This window comes from Misgurnus anguillicaudatus, chromosome 22 (assembly GCF_027580225.2).
Source record: "Misgurnus anguillicaudatus chromosome 22, ASM2758022v2, whole genome shotgun sequence".
NCBI classification, from domain to species: domain Eukaryota; kingdom Metazoa; phylum Chordata; class Actinopteri; order Cypriniformes; family Cobitidae; genus Misgurnus; species Misgurnus anguillicaudatus.
This window is the reverse complement of record NC_073358.2, coordinates 384,553-399,875: the sequence shown is the minus strand read 5'-3', so window position 1 is coordinate 399,875 and position 15,323 is coordinate 384,553. Positions and strand designations below refer to the sequence as shown.

At 39.1% G+C, this 15,323-nt stretch overlaps 1 protein-coding gene across 1 annotated transcript; it reads left to right on the top strand.

Annotated features, from left to right (window-relative positions):
- The first annotated feature begins 957 nt into the window (after positions 1-957).
- Positions 958-7,505, top strand: ddx54 (DEAD (Asp-Glu-Ala-Asp) box polypeptide 54). The gene is made up of 20 exons (XM_055200243.2): positions 958-1,263; positions 1,709-1,835; positions 1,913-1,983; positions 2,072-2,260; positions 2,344-2,393; positions 2,716-2,757; positions 2,861-2,956; positions 3,213-3,334; positions 3,412-3,473; positions 3,549-3,680; positions 3,834-4,044; positions 4,122-4,253; positions 4,359-4,580; positions 4,655-4,728; positions 5,396-5,593; positions 5,775-5,920; positions 6,011-6,124; positions 6,217-6,327; positions 6,927-7,021; positions 7,111-7,505. The coding sequence occupies exons 1-20, from the start codon at positions 1,138-1,140 to the stop codon at positions 7,362-7,364; spliced, it is 2,574 nt and encodes an 857-aa protein (XP_055056218.2). The 5' UTR covers positions 958-1,137; the 3' UTR covers positions 7,365-7,505.
- Positions 7,506-15,323: the final 7,818 nt, after the last annotated feature.

Sequence of the window (15,323 nt, the reverse complement as noted above, 5' to 3'; positions counted from 1 at the left end):
TTTTTACAAACAAACCTTACATAAAACAACACTTGGGTGTATCTTAAGACAAAACAATGACACTAATAAATGTTAAGATATCAGTACAAGGTGTTTTTAAATTCATGCAAATCATGCACTTAAACATGCATTTAGTCTGGGACCCTGATTATAATTCATGAACGCGATGAGCGAGATGTTTACAGACTCTTCAAAGTGAATACATGAGTTTATATCATCTGTGAAAGGAGGTCAGAACCCAGAAGACATCAATCACTTTACAGGAGTTATTATAAACAAGTAGCCTATTAGTGTATTTGACAGACATCATTTAACATTAAGACATCTGAACTTTTAATCAAACATTTGAATCCCAAAAACTCAGATGTTTCAGATGTAATAGAAATGAAATAGATTTGTTGATGCGTGAGGTCAATGGGATCAACACACTTTAAACACACTATAAGGTCATTTCAGGATGTGAGATCAAAACTATTTCATAATGTTTTTCACATTTAATTCAACATAGGACTGCATACTGAGAACTGACCCTTACGAAAATTAACCATGGTTTTACTACACTAACTATGGTTTAACTATTTTTTTTGTCAAAACCACGGTTATTTTGTAGTTACTATGGTTTTTACTACAGTGACCATGTTTTTTTGGTTTTAACTGTAGTAAAACCATGGTTCGTAAGGGGAATACTTCATCACATACACCAACTGTTTGTATACAAACTAATTATTCATCATACAAAAACAATATATTTGCATTGTAAAATGTGTATTGTTTGTGGTTAAGTGAATATTAGTCGGATCATGATGTTTATTAATCTGTGCTGGCTCTGATGTTCCTTCAGTTCTACATTTTTAACTGGTATTAATTTTTTCGTTTGTTAGTTTTTGTTTAAGAAAAGAAGTTGCATAATATTTCATTTTTTAGTTCTCTGTCGTGTTTTTGCTGCCACTGTGTGCACGCGCCCTGACCTGCAGCTAGTACGCGCTCTCTGACGTCATCGCGGAGCGACGAAACCTCACACGTGTTCGCGTGTCTCTCGTGTTTTGTTCTTATGGAACAGATTGATTTCTTTTATTAAATAATTTAAATTCTCCAACACTGAAGACACAGAGAGCCGCGGCTGTGTGTGAATTAATAATGGCGCAGAGGAAGAAGAAGATGACGAAGAAGAAGAGAAACTCGCACGCGCACAGAGATCAGATTGATTCCGATGACGGAGAGTTTGAAGTAATTGCTGGAATTAAAGATGATGATCACGACACAGTGAGTGAATGAACACTAATGTAAACTTAACTTACATGACATCTTATAAAAGTGTTGCAGTGGATTACATGACAAACACTGTTGTGTTTACTTTTCTCTTTATTAATCTGTAATGTCGCGCGTAAAAAAGTACACTTAGTTACAATTTTAAGGAGTTTGCTTTAGTTTTAGTCGACATGTTGTATGGTCTTGTAATGTGTTACCTGTAGTCCCCCAAGTAATAATGAACTCGATTAAAGTCGCCGTAGTGACGTCATATCTTCCTTTAATACAATCAATAATTGAAAACATTAAAGATTATATAAGACCTTTGTAGTTTGTGTTTGGATACAGAGTTAGTTTATTTTGTAATATCTTGTGATAGTGGAGTAATTCAGTGTTTGTGTTGACTGTTTGTTTTCATTGGTCAATAACTTCACAAGTGTTGATGTGTTGTGTCCTTCAGTCCGGCCGGAGGCTTCCTCGCTTCCCGACCTCATCTGAATGTGTTTCTGACGTGGAGCCCGACACCAGAGAGATGATCAGAGCCCAAAACAAGAAGAAGAAAAAGTCTGGTGGATTTCAGTCGATGGGTGAGTGAGACGTTTCTTCATGACGCCCTGTCTGTCAGCAGTCGTTCTTCATTTGTTTGTTATTTGTTTTGGTTTAGGTCTCAGTTACCCCGTCTTTAAAGGCGTCATAAAGAAGGGCTACAAGGTTCCTACACCTATCCAGAGAAAGGTGAGTGACGAATGAATGTTTTCAGCTTCAGTACTTCAGTCATTAAAGGAGAAGAAACTTCAGTGTGTTGGATTTCTCTCGGCCGCAGACGGTTCCGGTTATCCTGGATGGGAAGGACGTTGTGGCCATGGCTCGGACGGGCAGCGGGAAAACCGCAGCTTTCCTGATTCCCATGTTTGAGAAGCTGAAGGCTCCACAGGCTCAGACGGGAGCACGAGCTCTGATTCTCACCCCTACCAGAGAGCTCGCCCTGCAAACCATGAAGTTCACCAAAGAGGTCTCGTGTTTTTCCTCATTGCCTTCATGTTTTCCTGCTGTGCTCATACGCTGATGCTTTGGTCTGTGTGTTTTTTATTCCAGCTGGGGAAGTTTACCGGTCTTAAAACAGCTCTCATTCTGGGTGGAGACAGGTGTGTGTTTATAAGTTTATGAGGCGGTTTCCCGGACAGGGTTTGGATGAATCCAGGATTAGGCCTTATTTATATTAGGTCATTTAAGAGGTTTTTACAAACATACCTTACAAAAAACACTACATGTGTGCATCTTAAGACAAAACAATGTCACTGATATATTTTAAAATTAGCAAGAACAAGGTGTTTTTAACCTAAAGCTGCTCAAACATGCATGTTAGTCCAGGACTAGTATAAGCTCTGTCCGGGAAACCACCCCTATATGTTTAGATGTTTACTCACGTGAACTCTGACCTTCTGTGTGTGTCCTGTTGTGTTTCAGCATGGATGATCAGTTTGCGGCTCTTCATGAAAACCCTGACATGTAAGGTCACAGGCATCCCTTCAGAGATGGTCCACAGGGTTGGTAAAGGCTGGTTTAGTGCATCGTGTTGATATGAATTAAACATTTGTGTTCACACCTGCAGTATTATTGGTACACCTGGTCGTCTGATGCACGTTGTTATGGAGATGAACCTGAAGCTTCAGGCTGTGGAGTATGTTGTGTTTGATGAAGCTGACAGGTAAGACAGAGATGATCCTCAAACAAACAGCATGAATTTTAAAATACTCATCTCACACACGTCTGCTCAGTTTACATCAAACTCCACCCACATTAATGACATCATCACTCTAGAAAACTAGCCCCACCTCCATATGATGAGTTATGGCACTTTATAGCTCATGCAGGCATGTTAATCCAGTAGCAAACACATAACCACAAACTGTGGCCACTAAACTGATCCTGGACCATTGATGTGTTCGTGTTTTGTTGTCCAGGCTGTTTGAAATGGGTTTTGCTGATCAGCTGCAGGAAATCATCAGACGTCTTCCAGATACTCGACAGACGCTGCTGTTCTCTGCCACGCTGCCCAAACTGCTGGTTGAGTTCGCCAGAGCGGGTAACACGAGTCTTCTCTTACACTGAGATCTCACGCTGGTGTTTTCAGATGGATTTAATCTTGAGTTTCTGTTTCAGGCCTTACAGAACCAGTTCTCATTCGTCTGGATGTGGACACCAAACTGAGCGATCAGCTGAAGGTGAGGTGATGATTTACTCTTGAAGATACTGAGATGTTTTAATAGTGAGAGATAATGTTGTCTTCTCTCCACCAGCTTTCATTCTTTCACCTGCGGTTAGATGATAAACCGGCTCTTCTCCTCCACCTGCTGAGAAACGTGGTGAAGCCTCAGGAACAGACCATCGTGTTTGTAGCTACCAAACATCACGTGGAGTATCTCAGAGAGGTATACATGTATCATTTATTCATTTAATGTCGGTACACATTTACTGTATAATATGTTGAATGCTTCAGTCACTGCTCGTGACAGTCGTAAAGGCCTCTTTAGATCTGAGGTAATAACATGTCTTTGATTTTATTTGTGTTTGTTCTCTGCTAGCTCCTGACGGTGGAGGGCATCGACTGTGCTTACATCTACAGCGCTCTGGATCAGACGGCTCGCAAGATCAACATCGGTCGCTTCGTTCATCGGAAGGCAATGGTGCTGCTGGTCACAGACGTGGCGGCTCGTGGTATCGACATCCCCTTGTTAGACAACGTCATCAACTACAACTTCCCGTCTAAAGCCAAACTCTTCCTGCACAGAGTCGGTGTGTAGCGAGATCTCAGATATTTGTGATTTCTAAACGACATCGATTGACGCCGTCGCTCTGCTCTGGGCTTTCAGGTCGTGTGGCGCGTGCCGGTCGGGGTGGTACGGCTTTCAGTCTCGTGTGTCCAGATGAAGTCCCGTATGTCTATGATCTTCATCTCTTCTTGGGTCGACCCATACAGCTGGCGGTCCCCGTGCACACGCAGGGTATTCACAATCAGTTTATCTAGGATTCTGATTCATTCAGTGCTGTGTAAACAATAAACAACCTCATAATTGTGAAATGAATATGAATTTGTATATTTTTTTTAGATAGCGACGGCGTGTTCGGTCGAGTCCCTCAGTGCATTCTGGACGATGAAGAATCGCAGCTTCTCACTGCTCACGAGAGCTCTCTGGACCTTCAGACCCTCAGACGGATCTCTGAGAACGCTTACAAACAGTACCTGAAGTCTCGACCCAACCCCTCGCCCGAGTCTTTCAAGCGAGTGAAGAACACAGATTTTTCCTCCATGGCCGTTCATCCTCTGTTGGGTGAGTGATGTTTCTCTGAACGTCTCATCAGGCGTACCGCTGAAGTTCTGAGCTCATGATTTTGTGTCCTTCAGGTGCTGGACTGGAGCAGAAAGAGCTGGACAGACTCACTATGGTCGACTGCATTAAAGGATACAAGGCAAAATCTGTACGTCAACATCAGATCATGGAACTGACTGTACAACTACATTGTTGCTTAAATCAAATCAATTCATAATATTAAATATATAATGGACATCAGATGAACAGCAAAGTTCATGAAGTGTGTCCTCTTTCTGCTGTAAACTAAAGTTAATCGTTTGTTTTCTGTGAAACTGCTAACCAACATGTGTTTTACATCACATCTCTTACTTAAAGTCGCCATGAAACTGAAGTTGCTATTGCCTAATTTTCCCTCGTGGTGATGTATATCCGAGTGAAACTGTGTCTAAAATGAAATAAGGCAGGGCTGGATTTGAGTTGGTCCATCAAGATTTGATCGTTTGAATTGTATTGGTAATTCCTAACCGCTACGATCTTCTCCTGGACCCCGCTCACCTGCCATACCATATGACCGGAAGTAAAGAGATCATTTTGAGGAGGGAAAATATTTGCGTTTTTGATGAAAGATTATGAGGGCACATGAATGTTTAAAAAATAAAGCAGTCATTGGTAAAGAAATACTACAATATTACAAAACAAATTACAGTTTTTCATTTTAATTTCATGGCGACTTTAATGTATTGTGTACATGAGCACGACTGCAATGCTGTATAGACCAAACAGCATTCATATCTGATTTATTCAAGATTTCTACTGTATATTTGTTTCCTCAGACGATATTTGAAATCAACTCCAATAACAAAACAAACGCCAGCGAGGTGATGCGAGCCAAGCGATCACGAGACAGTCGATTGGTCGACAAATATTCAAAAGCACGAGCGCAGTTGACGGCAGAATCGGCTGCTCACACGGCAACCAGAACAGAACCCAAACGCTATGATGATGAAGATGAGGAGTGTGAAGATCTTCAGGTGAAATGAGGAATAGTTTTCTTTCTTATTAAAGCAAGAGTTCATTTATTCTTATATGTTTTTCTGCACGTATATATGGTGTGAAAATCCTCCATAAATCTTTATGTACAGTGATAGTTTACTTTTATTCTTGTATATCAGATTATTTGATTTTTGTTCTTCTTTATTTCTTGCTCTTCAGAATGTCTTCTCAGAGGTTCTGGGAGGAAAAAGGCGAAATCAAGATATTGAAACGTACAGACCAAAGAGTAAAAAGAGCAGGAGATCAGGGAAAGATGAAGAATTTTACATCCCGTACAGACCTAAAGACTTTAACTCAGAGAGAGGGTACGTCCAGATCATGTCACATGATTATTCATTCACATCACATCACCGTCGATCAGTAATGATGATGATGATGTTGTTGTGTGTGTTCAGATTGAGTCTCGCAGGTGATGCCAGCACTTTTGACCAGCAGGCGTCTTCTGCAGTCCTGGATCTGATGGGAGATGAGAACAACTCAATGGACAAACACAAGAGCATGATGAAATGGTGTCTATATGAATGCACTTTCAACACAGCATTTATTATATAGATAATATGACCTGTATGTGTGAGCGCTAAAACATCTCTCTTCACCGCAGGGATCGCAAAAGAAAACGATTTGTTCGTGAAACCGGCAAGGAGGATAAAAACAAAAAGATCCGAACGGAGAGCGGACAGATTGTGACCAGCAAACGGAAAAAGAAGAACTTGTATCCTTTCTGATATTTAATACCAACCAACCACACCGCTATTGTGTGATGTTGCAGACAGACCAGCAGGTGTCACTATAAGCAGTCAAAGTCATAACAACTGATGAGAGTCAAAATCATTACCTGAGGAGAGAATCAGGTTTCCTGACCGTGGGTCATGAATTTCTGGAATATCATGACATTTTTTAAAAGGTTATTCCATATTTTTTGTCCAAGTCATGGAATATCAGGGATTTTTTGCATTTATCAAAATGTAATCCGCTTGATAAGTTGTGACGTAAGGAATTTTGTTTCCGGGTCCAAGCCTCCACTCATTTTAAGTGAGACTTTAATCTAAACAGCTGTTTGTTGGCATTGTTTATTCATTTCACACATTTAAACTAAATTTTGTATAAACTCACAGTGTACACTACATTTTCTAGGCTCACGGCATCTCAGACATGGGTCATAAAAAACTTTTTTAGTCAGTGAAAGTTAGGGAATTTGGAGAAAGAGTGAGAACTAGTCAACCAGATGTACTTGCTTTTTGTGTTTTAGCTAAACTAATCCTCTTGGTTTCTGACAGTATTCACTCGTTGAACTCCTTGATTCAAGTTTAGTTATGAAGAGTGGAAGAAGAAGAACAAGATCGATGATGGAGCGTCAGACTCGGACGGAGGGACCGCTGGAGGGGACAGAGGGAGGAGATTTAAGGGTAAAATTATTTAAGGGTCCTGTTGCAGTTAAGTGTCAGTGTCCTGTGTGTTCACTGGACTCAGCTGTGTTTTTCTGGTGTACCTTCAGGTCGTCGAGGGGGTCAGCGAGGAGGACCTTCGTCCCAGCCAGGCGGGCAGAGGAGCGACTCGCGTGTGAAATCCGAGCTGAAGAGCCGGGAGCAGATCCTAAAGCAACGCAAGCGTCAAGCCAAGCAGCAGTTCCTACAGGCCGGCGGGATGAAGAAACTTCGTTCTAAAGGAAAACAACGTCTACAGGAAGTGATGAAGTCTGGCTTTGGCCGCGGCGGCTACAAGAAAGGAAAGATGAAGAAGAAACTTTGAGTCAAATAATAAAAACGTTAAATCTCACAATAACCCTTTGATTTGAGCTGTACAAAACTGAATGGACAACATTATGTGTGTATATTATATACAAAACATGTGTTTATATGTGTGGACGACATTAAAAAACTCTTATTGAAATACTGAATCAAATTATTTGAAATATTATGTGACCAATACAGACGGAATGATCAGTTTGGCTTTTCTAAAACTCTTGTCTTAGATGAACACAAATTAATCCAGTGTATAGACACAGAAAACAATAATGATATAGTCCTCAGTGAAGAAAATTAATTCTGTCACGTTAAATTTCTGAATTTTTTTTTGTAGCACGATCAATTGACGAATCACATTCAAACGCCAATAAACTGTGACGTTATATCAGACTATTATACAAACCCAACAATTACATTTAAAACTAATGTCAGAGACAAACCGGGAATCATATGAAAGTAGAAAATATTTTTCCCGATGAATTTGAATTTTACGCTCTCTTACCGCCGTCAACGTTTTCAATCCCACAATCCACCTGGAGAGCGTGATGACGCTCGTCTGCTGTAGCGTTTCTTCGTAACAACACCACAGACAGTTTATTCTTTTGAAAATGTGTCTATACCGTGCGATGATTGTGTTGGCATAACGTTGATCAGCGTGGATGGGTTGTAAATCGGTAAGTACTCAGTTTGATTTAGTACTCAGTATTACTAATGTTTCACCTGCTGATGTGATTGTGAACACGCGCTCAGTATTATAAAATGCTTAACATTATATCTTAAAACTACTACACCCTTCAGCTGGAAGCAGTTTACACTACGATATAAAATAATATTTCAGAAGATGTGTGACAGTCATTGCCATCATAGTTGTGTGTGTTTGTTGTGGAGTTAATTGATATTACGTCACTACACAATGTCGGAACGAAACATCTCGGCTTTAAACCCTTAAATGTTATGGCAAAATTCTATTTCACAAACAAAGGTTTCTTAAGAAAATACTTCAGTTACGTGAAGTAAAACATTTAATCAAATTAAGAATTATCAATAATAAAAAGTGTAATTCTTTTTTGGGAAATATGAGATCTTTAATTCATGACATACATTAATATAACCTTTATTTATATCTTTGTCTCTTTCCTTTCTGTTGCTTATTTCTTATTTCTTAATCGAAGATGGGCGCAGATATGTTACGCAAAAACTTCAGTTTGGAGCCAGAGCATGCGCAGAAGGAATCGTCCGTGAAGCCCGGAGGCGGAGCCGCAGTGTCAAGCTTCCGCCCAAATGCTCGTGCGCCCAATTAAACCACGCCTCTTGAGCGTCTCATTTGACTGGCTTGCTAAAATAAGGTAATAATACTATTCATTTTGTCTGTGTGAAATAACACAGAAATCGAAAATTAATATTAATTTATATCTTCAGTCTTCCCTTGAAACTCTGACAGTCTACTCAGAGAAGCTGTCAATCACAAATGTCAATTCTTACACACAACAAATTACTAGCTAAATGAAACTTCTCTCAAAAATGAATAATTGAACATACGGTAAATCGGCATAATAACAACTACCTTAACTAAAGGACCAAAACCATATTTTGAAAAATTTTATTGGAAGTGTAATTTTTTATTTTTTATTTTGACTAATTCGTTTGCATGGTCAGGGTTGGGTTTATGACTTGTACTAGTGATGGGAGAAACGAAGCTTTTCGAAGCTTCGAATCAATTGAACCAATTGCTTCGAAAATTGATTCAGTTTTTCGAATCAGTTCGAAACCCACACACGCTGGCGACACCTGCTGGTCAAAATAGTTTAAAAGCAGATGTGGCCAAACATTGTACACTTTTTTTTTACAAAATAATAGCAAGATTTTTATTAAAATATGTTTACAAAATTATTTAACTTAATTAAGACATAGTTAAAAGTGTATTATGTGTTTGTAGTTTTATTTAGGGCAAACAAATGATTAAAACTAACTACCCTTTTATTTATGCACATCTTTGTCATTAAATCTGTCTATAAAAAAAAGTAGACAAAGTGGCAGTGTTATTAGTCCGAAGGATAAATGTTTTGATGAACTTGCATACTAAAACTGACCCGAGTTCACCTAAACATATTAGACACTTGTCATTTGTGATCAACTCCCCCTAGTGGTGAAAAATCGGATTTTCGAAAGGTTTCGAAACAGTTGTGACGTAATGAAGCCTCGTTTGCTTAAATCACGAGACTTGGGCCAGTTTGAAACAAGCTCCGAACCACTGATTTGAAACAAAAGATTTGTAAATGTTTCGAAGCCTCATGAAGCAGTGCTTCGAAATCGACCATCACTAACTTGTACTGCATCCAGCCACCAGGGGGCGATCAAAGAGTCATCAGCTTCACTTTTCAAGATGAGCATAGACTGTAAAAAAAGATGGACGACGCCACGTCCCTTTCTTCCATTGTAATGAATGAAGCCAAAAATGTTCAACCATGGGCGCTTGCCATGTTACGTAAAAAACGTCAGTTTGGAGTCAGGGCATGCGCAAAAGGAATCGTTTGGGATCTGGTATCAATACTATGCCGGTTATTGCAACCGTAAGCTGCAAAATACGGGCATAGTTGATGGCTCTCCATTGACTTCGATTGACTCTGGTGCCAGCGTAGAGTGAGGAGACCCAACCGATATGGCGGCGATGCTGAATTACATTCCAGCACGTCATGAGCATAGACCAGTGGTCACCAATCCTGGTCCTGGAGGGCCGGTGTCTCTGCAGAGTTTTAGCTCCAAACCTAATCAAACACACATGAAGCACCTTAATTAGCTGGACCAGGATTGGTGACCACTGGCATAGACTGTAAAAAAAAGATGGACGTAGTGTCCGTGACGTCACCCATTGGTTTCTGAAGATCGTATTTGAAGCTTAAAGTAGGCGGTGCCTTCCGTCACCATCTTGGCCGCGCATCACTCGCGAATGTCCGAAAATGGGTAAAAAGGCGGGACGTGGGTGAAGCTGAGGTGACTGGTTGCTGAAGCAACGCCCGCCTAGTTCGACTCTAGTGACAGCAGTGGCCGTTCAACCGTCACTCAAGTGGCCACGCCCTTAATTATGTAGAACTTCAAGGCTTAATATCATTTAAACCGAGGAGTTCAACCCCTCACAGTTGTCATGAAGGGCAAAATTAGCTACACAGACCAAAAACTATTTTTGTACCAGGCTGTAAACATATTATTTTCTACTGTAAAGTTGGGCATTTTAAACATGGGGGTCTATGGGAATTGACTCCCTTTTGGAGCCTCCAGCAGCCAGTTGATGAATTGCAGTTTAAATCACTTCTGTATTATCTTCATCATCATGAGGCGTTTTAGTGTTTTGTAGAATGTGCATCTCATCTTCAGTGTTTTGTTGTGTAGTATGCATGCGTGCAGCTATGACAACGATGAGGACAGATGAGAAGAAACCTTGTTGTGTTGTGTGAGCAACATGGTGATTCAGGTATTTTTTTCAATCCTGTAGTGTGAGCTCGCACCATCATGAAGAATGAGTCGTGTAATGTGAATCAAGATTAAGGCTAAAGTCTCTGTGCAACTCTATACAGGAATTCAATGTCTTTCAACTGCTCGTGTTTGCAGTATTATGATAGTGTTTTGTTTTGTTCTTCTGCCAGTCGTTTTTTTTTTAGATCTGCTAGGACTGTGATGTGATCAGAATCAGATTCACAAACGATTCATTTGTTCATCAATCAGACATCACTATTACCCATTTCTTAACTTCTAAAATATGTTGGGTAACTTTTCAGGAGGTTTTTATGTAGTTTTCTATAATAGAGTAAAAATAAGTTTCTTTTGAGGTTAAAGTTGGTTGTGGTTGATCTCCAGTGGAATGTTTCTCAGCATGTGAAGTATGAAAACGTCTCCGATAGGAGCTAATCCTGGAGAGGGAAGCACTTTCACAGCGGATTCCCACTTCTGCTCTGAAGTGAAGAGGATTGACCATCTCTTATCTGCTTTCCCAGGCCTGACACAGCGTCCTCTTGAGATAGACTGAGAAGGCCACAGTCCTAAACCACTGAACTCCTTATCAAGAAGAGCCCTATGTAGTGTAGCCATTATTAGACTGTCAATCATGGTTTGAGGTCGTAGAGGATTCGGCCGAACGGCACGTGATCTCTAAGAATGGTGGCTGGTTGGAATGGTTTTTTGGGGGAACTTGAGAAGGTCAGGAGAAAGTGCCGTTCATCCTCTAATGGTGTGACTCGCCAACGTGATCTCATGAGAAAATCTGTGTATTTTTACATAAAGTTTGGTTTTACTTTCCCAGTTCTCAGCAGAGACTGTAAACGTCAAATCTCGTTATTAATTCAAATATTGCGCCTCAAGAAGCTTTTCGACACATTGCTTTACGGCAGTGATATCAAACGCTCATTGGCTCTTGCGTGATACGTCACAGATTTGCGACATTGCCGTCGTCCAGTCGATGTTTATTTTAAATTTGAAATGCGCGCCTTGACAGAGAGAAGCTGGATTAACGCTCTTGTGGATTAATAACTTTAATATCTCTGTACTTCATAAACTCCAGAGAGGACCTTGGAGAGACATCATACCTATGTATGCTTCAGCGTATATAATAGTGTTTTCTTTAAAGTTACATATTAATACTACAGATCACGCTGGACTCACTGAGGTGCCTGGAAGACGTGACAGAAGTTATAAAAGTTTAGAGATCTCTGTAACTTTGGTGCAGTCCAAGTAATAATTCCAGATTATGCCTAAAGCAATTTACAAATCAGAAAACATTACGGGTCAGTTACATATCAGTTAATGTTGTGCACAATGCTACATTTCTAGATTACACAAACTAGATTAGGAGTGAAAGTGAAGTTTTGTGTTGTAAAGAAACGTCCAGCTGTCGCTTGGTAGAAAAATGATGTGAGAGAACAAATACACCTGATCCAGTGACACTCCTGAAGCCTTGAATTTCATACGAATGGATGAAACTGACAGGTAGCCACTGTTAGCCGTTGTGATGGAAAATGACTGATTATTAAATGAGGTGATCGATTGAGGATAAGAGACTTTCTGAAGTTGAAATGAGTAAAATTGGTTGGTTTACATTTTATTGGTTCAGTTGATTGTCCCAGATGATATCTCAAGGCATTAGTTTTTAACATCACTTTATGTGTGTTATTATAATTGTGTGTGATGCTTAAAGGCACACAGCTGACTTCCATAGTGCGAAAAACAAACATGATGGAATTAAATGGATACCATCAATTGTGTGCTTGCCATCATTTACAAAAATATTTTCTCTTGTATTCATCAGAAAAAAGAAATTCATACAGGCTTACAACAACATGAGGATAAGAAAATGATGACAGAATTTTCATTTTTGGGTGAACTTTTCCTTTAAACACGGATTGCTATGAGCTCTGCTTAATGTGGCCACAAGATGGCAGTGTTGAGTAATGAAGAGATTTGTATAATAAGGTGTAGTAAGGGTTTCCTGTTTGCTTGAGATTTTTTTTTTTAGGGAAGTTATTTTTACTTTTTAAATCTGTTTTCCTGTACTATCTGTCACACATGGATCCTTTGTGCCAAGTCATATAATGATGTGATGATGATCTCAAATGTTAAAAGCAGCACACATTAATGCCACTCTTAAGAGTCTGAATCAGGTGGTTAAACAGATTGATGCATTTATAACAAATATCACTTTACTAAACGTCCTGATCTGATCTGTATGGATGTGAAGTGTGACACGTGTTCTCATTTGGGAATAAACAAAAAGCAAAAAATTCCTTAAACACATTCCAAAGCGTTTTCCCTAAATATGAACTCAAATGTTCTTCCCGACTTCTCTCGTTCTCCTTTGTATGGCTCTGATGAAGTGATTATAGTATTCCATACACACTGAAATCCCATCTATCCTAATAACCCAGGAGGAATTAAACTTCATCCCTTTGCTCTGCTACCACCTGTCAGTGGCACATGAATCATTAGTGAAACCTGCCGAAGATCTGCTCCAGTCCTTTGTCCCACTGCGATAAATCCCCATACACCCTATTAGACACAAGAAGTGAATTTGAAGGCCAGGCATTTAGTTACAGCATGTGCCGGAAGAATGTGCTACGTCTGCTCGCCGTGGAGCTCTTGGCACGCGAGGGACAAACCTTTCTTCATCCTCGTGGTGCTCAGGTTTTCTAAGCAGTGTCTGTGATGGGTTATAGGTTGGAGTTAGCTGTGATGTGGGTCTTCTTATAGAGATCAAACATGAAATGACTAAGTATGGTTGCCCAGACCGCTGTGTGCATGTGAGAATTAATCCATGCAGCGTTGTATACTGAAGATGGGTTATTAGGAGTGATGCTTGTAGTTATCTGTCATCAGTAATGTTGTTACACACACACACACACACACACACACGGCTTAATGCGTGTCATTCTGTTCGCTTTGATGAGGTTATATTTGACATAGTAACTCGCTGTGGTCGACAACACGGTGCGATTTTGTGTCTGTGGTCTTCTGAGATGTAATGGGTTAAAGAAAATGAAGTTATGAGTGTAACTCATTTGCATGTAGTCAACACCTCCATCCAGTCCAGCCAGCCATCCACCTCTGGCTCTTTGGGTTCTCCACACACATGAGGGCCTGGAAATGAGCTCGGGCTCCATGTGGTTTATATTATTGTGTAGAAATCAAGGGCCCCAGTGTGTGTTGCAGTTTCCATGGCAGTGTTGAGCGCTGCTGTTGTTAATGGGATCTTAGTGTTTCCTTTTCTTCAGTCTCCCATTTCTGCTGAGATTTTCTCCTTTTTCATGGAGAATCTCTGCTGCTTGTTCACATATTTAATAAAACCATTATTTTGAAAAAGAAGGAAATGTATGCACATTAATGATTTTTTTTAATTCTATGCATTCTTGCATTAAATAATTGCATTATGATATAAAACACTTTATAACATATCATAATGGATATAAAGGATTATGTCCTTTCACAGGTATAGTTACTGTGATATAAGGGAAGCAATCTTTATGATTGATCGCTTTCAAATAAAAGCCTCTGCTAAATGCCTAAATGTAAATTGCACAGATTTATTTTTTCTAGGTATATTTCTGATATTTAATAGGGTCCTGAGGAACATTACAAAGCTGTCTGGTCAATTGTTGAGTATTTCTGTGTTTGTAAATGTAGTTCTTGTGTCTTTAGAGATTTTTTTATGTTTTCTTAATATTATTCGATCTTAGTTATTTTCTCAAACACACAGATGTCTCGTGCATTTCATGAGGGAAATTTGATGAAATGTAAATAATCGTTAAATAGCGTTTCTTATTATAATTGTTGGATTTTAATAATTGAATTTGATCGGAAAATAGGCTAATAGATTTATTCATCCCAAAGTCGCATCAAATGTAGAGTTATATTTTTATCTTTCTTTGTTTTCGTTGATATTTAATACCTTTTAAAATGTAAGGTTATTTAACAGACATAAAGGCGGTAATTCTGTCGGTTCTGGAGAGTTTTGTTGGTTCTGCTGACCGGGTCCGGAATCGGTTCAGTTCCGTTGCGAATGCGATCTTGTTTTATTTTTATCCTCAATGTGGTTTTCTTCTTAATGTTTTTTAGCGGGTTTATAACGTTTTTAAAAAAATATATTTTCCTGTTTACCCGTTTATTTTTAAAACCAGCTTTTAATTTTGTAAGGTTGTGCTTTATAATTGTTAAATTTGTTTCGATTGTTTTCGTGTTTCATAAAATTATTTAAGTCTGATTTTGCGTTTCTTCTTTATTATTATAATTTATTTAAAATATATATAATTGTTTTTTTTTTAAGTCAAACACATTAACTACTACGAACTACTAATCCTTCATATAAAGGCGTATTTATTTATTTCATAATTTGATAAAGTTCTTTAAATATTTACGCTTTCATTTTTAATTACCTACTTATATTATATATTACATTTCATTACATTATATTATAAATAAGAAA